The 13,896-nt window shown below is 50.8% G+C and overlaps 2 protein-coding genes across 5 annotated transcripts; both read right to left on the minus strand.

Moving 5' to 3' along the window:
* Positions 1–2,292: 2,292 nt before the first annotated feature.
* Positions 2,293–5,846, minus strand: edem2 (ER degradation enhancer, mannosidase alpha-like 2). Of its 2 annotated transcripts, none has more exons than XM_047040704.1 (11): positions 5,526–5,846; positions 5,329–5,439; positions 5,101–5,140; positions 4,868–4,973; positions 4,653–4,778; positions 4,172–4,224; positions 3,753–3,894; positions 3,541–3,665; positions 3,127–3,271; positions 2,922–3,043; positions 2,293–2,805 (listed from the first exon to the last, which is right to left on the minus strand). In XM_047040704.1, exons 1-11 carry the CDS (start codon positions 5,633–5,635, stop codon positions 2,350–2,352), a joined length of 1,536 nt encoding a protein of 511 aa, XP_046896660.1. In that variant the 5' UTR covers positions 5,636–5,846; the 3' UTR covers positions 2,293–2,349. The 2 variants fall into 2 exon arrangements, with proteins under 2 accessions (XP_046896660.1, XP_046896659.1); XM_047040703.1 differs by having other exon boundaries at positions 4,013–4,224.
* Positions 5,847–6,017: 171 nt separating this feature from the next.
* On the minus strand, positions 6,018–13,892 carry LOC124480991 (protein NDRG3-like). Of its 3 annotated transcripts, none has more exons than XM_047040715.1 (17): positions 13,773–13,892; positions 12,660–12,791; positions 12,497–12,529; positions 10,285–10,390; positions 9,947–10,067; positions 9,788–9,850; positions 9,645–9,705; positions 9,439–9,525; positions 9,312–9,368; positions 8,994–9,097; positions 8,834–8,899; positions 8,693–8,744; positions 8,524–8,571; positions 8,411–8,446; positions 8,252–8,303; positions 7,156–7,322; positions 6,018–6,764 (listed from the first exon to the last, which is right to left on the minus strand). In XM_047040715.1, the coding sequence occupies exons 2-17, from the start codon at positions 12,714–12,716 to the stop codon at positions 6,717–6,719; spliced, it is 1,158 nt and encodes a 385-aa protein (XP_046896671.1). In that variant the 5' UTR covers positions 12,717–12,791; positions 13,773–13,892; the 3' UTR covers positions 6,018–6,716. The 3 variants fall into 3 exon arrangements, with proteins under 3 accessions (XP_046896671.1, XP_046896669.1, XP_046896670.1); XM_047040713.1 differs by lacking the exon at positions 13,773–13,892 and adding an exon at positions 11,216–12,160 and having other exon boundaries at positions 12,660–12,677; XM_047040714.1 differs by lacking the exons at positions 12,497–12,529; positions 12,660–12,791; positions 13,773–13,892 and adding exons at positions 7,995–8,013; positions 11,216–11,849 and having other exon boundaries at positions 6,018–7,322.
* Between the last annotated feature and the right edge of the window lie 4 nt (positions 13,893–13,896).

The following is a 13,896-nucleotide window of genomic DNA, read 5'->3' on the forward strand; positions in this document are numbered from 1 at the left end:
GGTGGCAGTGGACCTGTCAACCTTATATTTTCTCTCCCAAGGTCAGGGTCACCAGAAAGAGGGGGAAACATCCCCATGTGACCATTTCTTCTGCACTGGATTGGCTGTGCCTGAGTACACAGGGAGGGTGAGGTGGAGGGACTGTCACAGAAGGCAATCATGCTGATAATCTCCTCCCAAAGCGTCCGTAAGCCTCTGTTAGTTATTTTGGAAACGGCATTGTTTCATTGAGCATTTCATCAATCTGCAGGCCCACTCTGTCATTCAGAAGGCCAGATCTCACGTCCTATCAGGCAAGCAGACATGTAGGTTGAGCAGGAAACGTGCGCTGATGTGTTAAAGGACTGATGTCCTGTGACATGTTGCCACATACATGAAAACAGATCCAGGAGCAGTAGTGATGCTACTCCCACATGACGCATCAGAGCACACCAACTGAAATGATGGATTGAAATAATAACGTCATTACTACACAGAAAGGTATAAAGAGCGCACACACATACACACACACACACACACACAGACAGACAGATCTCTAGACAACAGTGTCCCCTGGTAGAAGTCAGGCAGATGGTTGAAGTTCAGAGCCTTGTTTAGACCTGCTCCCGCCACATTCAGCAACATGAAGAATCCCTCCCAATCATGGCTGCAAATGAATCCTTTCCTTGTGCCAAAGTAAACCAAGCCCAGTGCTGTTTCAGCTCCAGGAAAGGTATGTACTCGGGGTGATTTAGGTGCAGGGGTAGGAGCTGGGGGGGTTAGGGTTATGGCAGTGAGGGCTATGTTAGAGACTCTGCAGATTTAGTGCAGCTGGATAGTTGATCTTATTGACAGCATGATCAACCTTCACAGTCCCAGGTCTAACCTATTGTGTGATCTATCCAACTGTATTCATTTCATGTTTTCATTCAGCAGATGCTTTTGTCCAAAGAGTTGTTTGGGACTCAAGTTTGGTAATTTGAACTCAAGTACTCTAACCACTGAGCTGTACCTTAATGTTTCAACTGTCCTACCGTGCAAACTACCATCATGCCGAAACCACTAGCCTAGCTACCCAAATGTTTACAACCCATGTATTACCCTGAAGTCCTAAACTACCCTACACTACCACTATAGACCGTTTTGACTCTGCTGCTCTGCCTACCCTTCATGGTTCCTGAACTTCCCTCTCCATCCTCCCTGCCTGTTGTTCTCCCTTCTCCTCCCGCCCACCCTCAGATATGAGCAGCTGTCCTTCTATTTTCAACCGCTGAAACAGTAGCATGCCAGACCCATGCCCTCGCTCAGCCGAGAACAATGGGCTTGCCCTTATAAACAATTCCAACTTAGACACTAGTCCGACAGCAGAATACCTCTGCTAGATCCAGTCAATCCTGCTGCTGCCACTCCCTAAGCCCAGAGAGAGATGGGTGGCTGGACCTGTCTCCCTCTGTGGATGGTAGATTAGGGTGGACAGAACTCATAAAGACATATATACACACACTGTAGTCTCCAGGCGGATCTTCCAGGTGCTGGAGGGTTTGAGTTAGTTGGAAAGCCCTGGAGGGGCTGTAGTCTGAGATATCACACTTTCTGCCATTTCTGGAAGCTTAGGCTGGCATTGTAGCTGGAGAAGGCTAGGAAGCATGAGGAGAGGTTAGGATGCTAGGAGGCATGAGAATGGTCAGGAGGCTAGGAAGCACAAGAAGAACTGGTTAGGAGGCTAGGATGCCTGATGAGAGGTCAGGAGGCTAGGATGCCTGATGAGAGGTTAGGAGGCTAGGATGCCTGATGAGAGGTCAGGAGGCTAGGATGCCTGATGAGAGGTTAGGAGGCTAGGATGCCTGATGAGAGGTCAGGAGGCTAGGAGACATGATGAGAGGTCAGGATGCTAGGATGCCTGATGAGAGGTTAGGATGCTAGGAGGCATGAGGACAGCAGGCCAGAGTGCTGGGAGACCCGAGGAGAGAGCAGCTAGGGAAGCTGCAGCAGGTGAGATGCAGGAGAGGAGGCGAGCGAGGAGCAGCATTCCACAGTGGCTCCACTGCTAACACCCCAGGAATGCTGAGTGGACTGGAGCCTCGGGGGCTCAAACACAAGACCCCATGAGACAGACTCACACCTGTCTACACAATCATCGAGTCATACACACACACACACACCCTACTGCAAGGGTAGTGGACGGACACACACGCCTTTCATGGATGTATTCGTGAGCGAGGGAGGAGAGGGGGGCTCGTCGGTTGGCCCCCAGGCGACAGCTCAACAGTCGAATCAACATCACATGGAATGAAAAAGAGGCTTTGATAAATAAAATATCTTTAATCTACAAAAGGTAGTGACAAACAAAAACAGTGAAGTGAGCCAAGTTCAAGTGTTGTCAGAAAAAACCTGTCCGAGGACAGAGAGGCGGGCGCTGAAGGGCTGCATGGGGCAGGACAGGACAGGGGCGGTCCTTCGCGCCCCTGGCTTCAGAGCAATACTCTCTGATTGGCCAGGCATCGGCGTGTCCTCTGATTGGCTGTCCTGAGTAGGGGCCGGAGGTTCTGATAGGTGCAGGAGGATGTCCTGGAGCTCCTGGCGCTCCTGGGGTCTGCGGCTGCAGCAGTGCAGCGCCGCAGGGTCCAGGGGGTGGGCCTCCGTGTTGAAGATGTAGCCCCCCGCCCCCAGGACACAGTCCTCGCTAGGCCCCGCCCCTTCCTCCCAGGCCTGCGGCTGCAGCAGGAAGTTGGAGGGGTCGAACAGCAGGTACAGGTACTTGATGGTCTCTGCCAGGAAGAAGGACTCCATACGGTTGTCTAGCTTGTGGTCGCGCATGTCCTTAACCTGGAGAGAGACACGCACGTCAGGTGACAAGATGTGGACATACTAGACATCCACGCACACACACACACACACACACACACACACATACACACACACACACACACAGTGTCACTCACACTGGCGTAGCCGCAGTCCACCCTGCTAATGGTCTCCAGAGACTCCACAACATCCCTCCCCAGCTGCAGGAAGGTGTGGTCTCCAGTAGCTTTGAACAGGTACATGGCACTCTCAATCAGCTCTGAAACACACACACACACAGTCATTGAAAATGGGTACTTGAGAGGGTAATATCATCATCATCATCATCATGGTGGTCTTTACCAGGACGTAGTGGGTAGCCCTCTCTCTTGTCCACAGTGTAACCCTGAGGGATGTTGTAAAACTCAGGAAGACCCCCAAACTGACGCCATACACTGTAGTAGTTCATGAAGGTCCTCACAGCACTGTCTAGGTCTCCAACCATACTCTGGAAAACGTGTACAGGCACACACACACACACACGTTCACACATAGAAAGACACACAGGCTGTTAGGTGTCTAAGGATTATGTATAGATGGTATCATTGACCGATTCAAGTCTTTGGATGGTGTAGCTTTCCAAAAGGCCTCTAGGGATTGTGGATGGTGTAGTTTACCTTTAGCCCAGGCCAAAAGGCCTCTAGGGATTGTGGGTGGTGTAGTTTACCTGTAGCCCAGGCCAAAAGGCCTCTAGGGATTGTGGGTGGTGTAGTTTACCTGTAGCCCAGGCCAAAAGGCCTCTAGGGACTGGAAGACTGGCATGGAGACGGTTCCTTTGTGCATCTGTACCCACAAATACCAGTCATCAAACCTGGTGTAGTTCTGAATGGCTTTGTCATACTCTGTGGATCAACAGCAAACAACATATCCTGTCATAGCTATGACAAAACACCAACAACCTCTAGTCTAGTTGAGTGCAATAGATTTACCATGGAACATGGTGAGCAGTTCCTCATCTTGCAGCATGATGGCGCCCTTAACCAGATACTCAAAGTAGGAGTCCACCCCAGCTCCGATCCCTGCGTCTTGGGCCACCCACTTCTTAGTCAGCACATCAATGTGGTTTCCCACCTGGACGGACAGAGACAGACACGCAGAAACACATCGTCAACGACCCGACGGACGGCTGACAGCTAGCCAGGCGGATGAGTTGGACGGGCAGAAACCCCGCCACAGCTCGTGAGCCCACCAGTCCGATGTCCGAGCGAGTGTTCCACAGCGAGCGCAGCGCTCGCCTGGCCACCTCCTCGAATATGGGGTCTCCTGTCAGCCGGCTGAGGGTGGCGAACTCCAGGATGAAAGTCCCCACCCCGGCCGTACAAGTGACAGGGGTCTCTGTGGGGCTCACCCCCTTCAGGAGGTTCACTGTCCCATAAGGCATCCCTGTCTGGGTCTGGAAGGCTGGGAAACAACGTTGTACTATTACTGACTGAGCTAAGGGTTCAGGGGGGAGAGGTTACATTTACATTTGACATTTACGCATTTAACAGACGCTTTTATTCAAAGCGACTTCCAATAGAGAGATTTACAAAAGTGCACAGGTCACTGATCATAACAACGAGATAGCCCCAAACATTGCGGGTAGCCAAAACATGAAGCATACATTGTGAAAACCAAATAAGTCCCAAAGGGAGGAACCATAAGAGCATGTAGTTCAACAAGTTACAACTGAACAACATGAACCTCAAAAGTGCAAGGAACAATACATTTCACAGCGTGTACAATAATGTGATGTTACGCAAGTATGGGGTTATGTATGAGCGTTAAGGGGTATGTATGAGGGCTGAGGGGTTAGGTGCGAGGGGTTCGAGGTTCGAGGGGGGTCTCACCAGGCAGCAGTTTGCGTGCGGCCTCCTCGGCCATCCTGAGGAGAGGTCCTGCACACGGCCACCCAGACTCCACCTCCATCCCTGCCCTCTTAGAGAGCAGGTGCGCTGACAGCAGCCCTCCCACCACTGGACACAGACCATCACAGTCAAACTGGGACCAGTCAAATAGCCTCGTGCTTCACATTGTCCCCCTGCCGAACGTCCTTGGCCCTCACCTCGGATGTTGGTCTCGAACACGGATGCGTTCACGTCAATGTCAAAGTCCACCGTGTCCTGCAGCAGGGAGGCAACTCTCTGGAACTCACTGTGGTTCCCCAGGATCTGCCAAGACAGTGAGGTCACAGGTCACAAACGGAGCATGGTCCTCTACTGGTCTAGTCTACATCACTGGTGGTCACCATCTCAATGAAGTCAGGGGAGAGACAACTGGTAGTAAAACTGAACTCACGAGCAGAGTGTCCAAGGCATCTATCAGAGTCAAGGAGAAGCTGGAGAAGGACGACAGGATCATTGGGATATTTATTAGACTACAATGTTCAGAAAATAATACTACTATACTTCTGCTCTTCTGATCCATGCGGGGTCTTTCCTATACATTGGCCCACATTCCTGCTGTCACCCCCACCTGTCCAACCTCTTTGCTACTACCAACCAAAGCATCTAGCTTCAGCCCTACCTGCCCCAGGTGTCCTGACCGTCACACGTCAGGGGTCGCAGCTCGTCATAGGGGAACGCGTTGTCCAAGTAGTTGTTGTAGGCGTGATAAAACATTGTCTTGATTCTCTCTCTGTGTGTGACAGATTGCAAAGTGTTGTCTAGTTGGTACCAAACTGTTAGTGAGTTACGCCATTGTCCGTTACGCGTTATCCTTACCTGTAGTGCTCCATGTCCGAATCTGTAAACTCGTGTCCCGTGGCATTGTTCATAAACAGTGGAAAGACGCTCAGTGCCAGAACAGCTGTGCACAACAACCTAATAAGCATTAAGACACTGAGTGGCTACCGAGAACACAGATGAAGCGAAGAATATTGCCCTATTGAGTTCTCTCTTCGTCTAATCATAACCCTATGCTTTAGATACTGCACTTCGTGAATAGGTCGTGATTATGTCCCTTGTAGTCATCCTAAACTCCACTAAGTCATTCCACTACATAGATGAGCTAAGTGGCTACGGAAGTAAAAGCATTAGCTCAATCCATCTGAGCATGCGCCTGGTTATTGCTGACGGTCTTTGCTGACGAAAGACACAAGGGCAAAACATGTACGCCAGCAGATGGCGACAACCACAGAAGCCTTCGTGAACCTCCATTTAACATTTTGTCAAACTACTACATTTAGACAGTTGAAAGAAAGAGACACAGCGGGCTGGATAGTATAACTTAGCTTTATTTAATCGTCAGTACAAACAGTAATAATAGTCAGCAGAGGAACGAAGCATCACCACAGTCACCTGCTACAGTACAATCAGACCCACCATGATAGTGATGATACCAATAACAACAGCAGTGATAAGACATGAAATAAGTCTGGTTTAATACATTACCCATTACGCCTCTGGAATGCTTCATGATAGTGCAAACCTGTTAGTATTTGTCTGGAGTAGGCTTGTTAACCTGGCAGTATGCAGCCTTACCCAATTATTTAACTTAACCCTAACCATTAGAAGTAAACTCTCTTTCACCCTGACTAGTGACCACAGCCCCTGCCTGCAGCCTAAACCCTGACCCCTGGGTTTAACCAACACTTCTCTGCTGCTTTAAACAACCCCAAAGAGAAAACCTACAAGACTGTATAACTGAAACCAAACTAGCTAGAAACAAACATCTAGACAAAGGAAATCCAACAATGTCATAGTCATGCTTCCTGATAACTTTCAGTACCCACGGTAGGACAGAATATTGACTACATCAGTTTGTAAACCCAAACCTCACAAATTCACAACATAATAGTAATCCTTAAAAACTGAAGATGGAGAGGAGGGGTTTGAGTGAAGGGCTGGGTTCTGCGTACAAGACAAACGGGTTTGGGTACTGGGTGCTGGAGGGAGATGGTGGTTTGACGACCTCTAGGTCTGCAGGACAGGCTTTGGGACATCGGCCTGTCTCTCCTCTGCCTGACAAACCAAGTAGTTATCACATAAGTTATCAATACAAAGAGTTCAATACAAGTAAGAGTAATCAATATAAACGGAGTCGTCAATACAAATAGGGTTATAAATACAAAAGGCCGGGCTGCTAAATTCAACAGGCTGCCAGGCAGGTAGACATCAACAGGCAGCCAGGTACCCTAGACCTTCAGCCTGGGGCTTAAAGAGGAAGAATAGGGGAGGAATGGAGAGGAAAACATGGAAAAGGTTTGAAAAACAGGGACAAAGAGTGAAGATAAAAGGTGAGCCAGAATGGGAGGACAGAGGGGCATACGCAGAGAGAGAGAGAGAGGGAGAGAGAGAGACAGACACAGAGAGAGGGGGGAGTATCAGCACGGTGGCTGATCTAACAAGACACCTCCATGGTCTGTGGCCTGGTCTGGCTGCTGTGAGCAGGGCTGGCTGGGCTGGCGCCCTCTAGCTGTGAGCTGGTGTGAGTGCGACTGCGACTTCCCTCCACTGATCCCATGCTGGAGGCCGAGTGTGTACGAGATCGAACCAGGCGAGTCATACTGGCGGTGGGCACTGCAGAAGAAGAAGGACGGGGGGGGAGAAGAACGGATTACAATTGAACTTGTGATCTTAGCGTTTCAGTCCCTTAGTGAGACATTTGGTGGTGGTGGGTGGGGCAGGGGGCGTGGTGGGGCATGGGGGGCGTGGTTGTGGCCGGGCAGGAGGATGCATATGGCAGGGGGCTTGAATCCACATTCCCATGACAACCAGGCTGATGATCCCCAGCCCAAACTAATAATGAATCAATCTGGCCTCATCTGTATCTGTCAGGATGCCCGTTTGTCTGCATGCTCGTCTGTGTGTGTGTGTGTCTGACTGCTTGTCTGCCTGTCTTCCAAGGGGCCATTTTTTGGTCTACTGTCTCCGGTCCGACCCCAACTCTGTCTGTCACCATGTCTGTCACCATGACTGTCACCATGACTGTCACCATGAGACGTCGGGGTGTCTGGATTCATTATTCTCCCCCGTAGTTTGCTATTCATTTTCACTGTTGAGGAAAAAATGAATGTACAGGAAAGTCCAACCTGTTGCATGCACTCACACACACACAGCTCATCAAGATAATAATATTGTCTAAAGGGACAAGCAAACTAAAAAAGGCACACACACACAGCAGGATGGAGGGGTGTAGGAGCAGCATGCACACCATGCTGAACTTCATCGAAGCATCAAACAGCTACTTACACCTGTTGTTAACGCACCACTGCAGACAGACAGACACAGACAAACAATCTTGAGTGTATGTGTGCTTGTTAAACTTCAGTACCTCTAACCACTTATCGCATAGTACAGATCATAACATATACAACAATGAATCACACAGGCAAAATGTTTGAAGAATCACAGAGCTGAAGGAAACCGAGATCAGTCAGACTAGACTAGACGTTAGAACACATGTACCACAAAAGCAGCATGCTCAGAGGAAGAGAAGGTGCACTCACTGTAGCCCATTCCCTGGACAAAGTACTTGAAGGCTTCAGCCAGTTTGCCAGGCTGTGGACACACACACACACACACACAGAAAAGGTCAGCGTTAACACAAAACAGCTAAATGGTGCCATGGTCTTTAGAAGCGTTGCCTGGCGACAGAGATGACTCACCTGGACCACCTGAGGGAGGCCGCCACAGTCAGCCATCTAGGGAGGACAAACGCATGCTCAGAATCAGAGTCAATAGACACATGAACGAACACACACACACACACACACGTTACCTTCAGCAGGGTGGTTTTGGTGGGATTCATCCTGGAGTTACACTCCACCTGTGGTCCGGAGAAGGCAATAAAATAAAAAAACAGGTTAACCAACCAGCTGACAGGTACAACCGAGGGAGGGAGGTGATTGGCCAGAGTGTTTGCTAGGAAGATGAAAGGGTGCACCTACCACGGCGTCGACGGCGGGGGCCGTGTCTCCGACCACCAGCAGAGAAGGACACCTGAACAGAAGGAGCAGACACACAGAGCCAGTCAGGCAGGGGCCCGCTGGCCAGCGGGGGCTACAGTGTACGGGGAGCAGGAAGAGTACCTCATCGTGTTGGCAGTGTCATCAGTCAGACCTACGATTGGCCTCTCCATCTCCAGTTCGCGGCGGCTGTCAAAACAAGCACACACGCGATGACGTCGACTGAGAACCTTGCCGTGGTGTTTGGGTCACGTGCATGGCTGGAGCAGGGATCACATGGTACCTGTTGTAGGAGTAGCAGAACAGAGCCAGGTTGTCCTGGTTGATGTCCTGGGAGATGTGGAGCCTGTACGTCTGGACTATCTCCTGGTTGTCACTCAGCTCCTCCTGAGGACGGTAGATCACACACACACACACACACACACGTTGATGCAGAGTAAAAAGAAATGCCTCCGTTGAGATGGAATAGAGACAAGGCCAAACAGAGGTATGAACCTAACAGACTCCTGTTGATGCACAGCAGAGAGAGTTTCAAACGGAGAGAAAGAGCCTCCAGTGGAAACAGTAGAGCTCCAGCTGATGGAGGACCGCCTCTACTCACATCACTGAAGTGGTGTCCCATCACTATGTCCACCAGGTTACTAGTCCAGCCGCTCAGCTGAAAAAGAAACAAGCGCTCAGCCTACAGAAGACCGTGTCTGTGTGTGCGCATGTGTGTCTGTACTCACCTTTGATGCAGCCCAGTCCATCCAGCCCTTAGCACAGGGGTCGACGTTGATGAGTACCAGTCCCTCCACCAGAGACGGCTCGCTCAGCTGAAGACAGGAGGGCAGGAGGGGTGAGCATGGAGGACTAGGACAGGTGTGGACTGGTGTGGTACTGGGAGCATGCATGACAGGTGTGGACTGTGGTGTTTGTAGTACAGAGGACTTACTGCCAGTCTGGACAGGATGTAGGCTCCCGCTCCCACTCCGATGCCAATCACACTGGTCACCCTGGCAACGCAAATCCTCGCAATCAGTCAAATGAATGCGGACACACACACACACACACCTCCCGTCAGGGAGAAACACTTACTTCAGATGAGTGAGAACAGATGGAAGCATCTCAGACAACTCATCCATAGATGGATACTGGTACCTAAAAAAAACACAGAGCGAGAGACACACACGAATAAGAGGGATCCTGCGAGTTTGGAGCAGGAAGATGGAAGAAGAGGAAGTGATGTCGCAGTACCCAGCAGGGAAGGGCGGGGCGTTCTCCTGCTGCCCAGGTGCATCCACGTGGACCACGGCAAAGTGGTGCGTGATCTCTTGCATGTCCTCGTAGTTGAACAGAGTGTTGAAACACGACTTGTCTGCAGAGAGACAAGTAAAGCTACTAACACAGTCGTCAAGGTACGCTTACCACAACAGTGGTAAATAGCCAGATTGACCATAACGGTGCCAAACATCTAGATTGACCTGCTAAATCAAGTTAGTCAGCAACGTTCGATAAATAAATATTTGCCATAACATATGATTTACCATAGCAATACCAAGTAGTAGTGGTGGTAGAAGAGATGTGCTACTCACGGTTCAAACCGATGTCATGGTAGGTGAGAATGACAGGTCGGTTGCCCTTGGGAACACCCCTCATAGTCACATGCAGTACGCCATGGAGGGTCTCAATGTCATGCTCCTGGCAACCAATAACAGCACACGTTAGGGCCTTCCAACCAATCATACACAAGGGCTGGCACCTGTTGACCAGATCTTTTCAAGGTTAGCTCCATCATGTGTACACCCACACCCACACCCCAACACAAACAGACATCCCTGCAGCGGCCCAGATATGGTCAGCTGCCGCCTTAATCCAATTATCTGTCGATGGAAATATCTGCCTCTAATACCTCATTAATATCTGTTAATGGGTCAGAGACACGTGCGTTAAAGAGAAGACCTTGGGAAGCCTGCAAACAGAACAGGCAAAGTTTAAACATTGCGTGCCTGTGTGTTTTGAGAGGGCAGGCTCTTCCAGGGAAAAAAAATAAAAAATAAAAAATCGAGGCACACTATCCTGGTTACCATGGCGACTGCTCAGCAATAGAGAAATAAAAAACGGGTGATCTGCCCTTCTCCTCTCCTCACCCCCCCGCCCTCATTGCCTTAGCCCTTTTCTTTTCACAACGAGATTATATCCCCCCTCCTTCCTCATCGGTATGTTGAATGCAGATATGTCACCCCCACCCCCGCTCCCAACCTCAGTCAACGAGCTGCAATAAGAGGACTAAGAAGCCCCCCCCCCCCCCCCCCTCTTCATCAACTTCACCCACACACAAACACGGCTGCCTTCAATGAAACAGGCCCGGCTGGGGAGCACCCTCACTCAACACACGATCCCACAGCACCAGCACCTCAGCACACAACACCCAGCATCAGCCCACATCCAACTCCTGGCACTTTGTAACGCCCTCTGCGGCTAACGCAGACGAGCCCGAGCCCCCAAACGGCGGCTTCCACTCACCACTCCAACGACCGAACAGGCGATCTGGTTCAGGTCCAGAACGTCCGTCATGGTGTCGCCAGGGATACGCGCGGGCAGAGACGGGCACGGGAGAGCAGCTGACGGGAGAGGAGGAGAGACGAGGCGTGGAGGAACGAGGAGAGGGAGTCGAGCAGGGCGGTGGCCGGACGAGGGAGGGAGGGCCCGCGGGAGGAGAGCCGAGGAGTGCGGCGCAGAGAGAGCCCACCGGAGAACAGAGAGCTCAGCCCAGCGGGGGCGAGCGAGGGAGCGAGCGAGGGGTTTCTGATGGCAGCAGCTGCTCTCCAGGCAGGGGGAGAGAGTGTGTGTGTCGAGGGAAGGAGAGAGGCACGACTGAAGGAGAGCGCTAGCGAGGGCTGGAGAAAGAGAAAAGAGAGAAAGGGGGAGGGCGGGCGGGCGGGGGGGGGAAGCGTGGAGTTTCTGGCAGGCTGAACACAAAGCCTCCATGGCCGTCTGTCGGACGTGAGCCCAGGGTGAAGGGATTAGCGAGGTCAGGTGGACCGAGGGGGAGGAAGCAGAGGAGGGGACGGATAAGGAGGAGCCGAGGAGGAGAGAGGGAGAGTCAAACTGCAGAGGTGCCTACCTTCGATAACAGAATGTGGAGGAGGAGTAGTGAGTAGGGGGGGGGGGGGGGGGGGGGGGCATGGGGAGGTGAGGAGGGGCAGGCATGTTCTGCAGCAGAGCAGAGGTTGAGCTCACCAGCCTAACTGCTCCAGGTGCCGGTTGCAGACATCTGCAGTTCAGCACAGCGGCTCTAGAGGGCACCACAAGACTTCAAAGATGGAAGCACCATCCAGAATGCCACACCATTTCTGTGCCAACTCTGATTGTTGTCATCAGTTGTGATTGACATAATCTTGTGTGTTCTAGTTGGTAGGGTTGGAGTTGGGTTTCCATAGAGACAGGAAGAGAGCAGCAACATCCTCCCTGGAGTGAAGGCATTGCCATGACAACCAGCTTCTCGACTGCTTCCACGCATCGCGTTGGATAGCCATGCACTTTTACCATAACGAGCCTCTTCATCAGGCAAACCATACACCCGTATACCCATACACCTCTCTTATAAAACACCTTGAAACACCTTTTGAAACACCTACTACATTCCCAATACCTCACCCATACTCGCACGCCATATGCATCTCACCACTCAAATCATCACCCACAAACCCTCCCTCCAATGAATTAGCCATGCATATCTGTCTTCCACTAACCCACTTCCTCACCCCCCCGCCCACAGCTCCATACCCCTCCCTATGAGCTCACCTGACAGTCAAAGTCCTGGAAGTTCCGGCCGCCCTGCAGAGAGAGGAGACAGTGTGAGCCACCGTGCTTTTGCACACGGTCCCTCATCAGGCAACAGACTCACAGGCAGACACACACACATCCGTAAACACCATGATCCCACTGACGGGAACCTCCGCCTGACCTGGTTTGTGAGCAGAGGTTTGATCTCAGTCAGCTGGACATCCTGGAGCTCCTCCATGATAGGCTGTCGCAGCTGTCAGTCACACCTCAGACAGAAGTGGAGTTGGGATGGAAGCCGAATGCAGACCGCTCACTGTTCACAAATACACACGAGCAACAGTGTAATGGCTGGGTCACAAGAGAAGGTGAAATATCAAAAAGAAGAGTCACAGCTGCTGGATTCCTGATGGTGCCCCCCCCCCCTCCCCCCTAACTGTGCTCACTGATAAGCAGCCAGGGGAGTAGCTCCTGGGAGGGCGCTGTCTGCCAGCCTTCTCTACTGGGGCAAAACATGTCTAATCACAGAGCTCAGCCTAGATTACATCTACCCAACCTAGAATACATCAGACAGGCAGATACAGGCAATCTGACAGAGACATTCAGGGAGTCATTGTCTTTCCTGTCCGACTGTCTGCACGTCTACCTGTCTGTCTGCCTTCAGTCCACAAACCAAGTTAGGCTGGGAAAAGTATTTATCTTCAGACCATCCCGTTTTTCCGTCTCTAAAATGCAACCATCCATCAGGGTTTTGACAGCCAGTTAATATGAGCTGATGTTGTATCCCTCGTTAAATTAAAAGTCAATATATCGATACATGCATTAGTTCTATGGACACTACTTAAAGTTAAACTTCACAGCAACATAGCTTTAGATTCGGTTAACTACCAAGCTAATTTGATGTCTATCTAACGTATACAGCCAGCAGCTAGCAGCTAGCCTTGCTCGAATTAGCAAGCAAGCTGACATCAGTCTCTGTCCGAAGAGCCACTTTCTATAATTAGGTTAGCTTTATCTTGCACGATAACGCCAGATCAGGATGCAATTAGATCAGGCCCTCTTAAAACCAACGGTGACAAAGCTAGTCTTGATGTGTAGACCTACAGAAGTCAGAATTCATTAGAAACGACAAAGACATGGATGAAGTGTACTGTAGCTAGCTAACGTATTGATGGAAAACTAGCGCAGCCAGCAGCAGACGTTTTACTTGCTAGCTGTCACTCCTATGTAAGTCGACAAATCTTCCCACGTTGGCTAGGTTGCTGCATTATGTACACAAATGCAGTTTTGTACTCACCAGTTCTGTGAAGATTTTGAGCTAGCTGCTTGGTAACTGGAGATTCAGGTGTATGTCTATGTGGGTATTTGACTGCTAGCTGGTGGTTGTGTCAACTGCTCCACGCGGACTGAGCTTCTGGGGC

Source organism: Hypomesus transpacificus, chromosome 18 (genome assembly GCF_021917145.1).
Source record: "Hypomesus transpacificus isolate Combined female chromosome 18, fHypTra1, whole genome shotgun sequence".
Classification (NCBI taxonomy): domain Eukaryota; kingdom Metazoa; phylum Chordata; class Actinopteri; order Osmeriformes; family Osmeridae; genus Hypomesus; species Hypomesus transpacificus.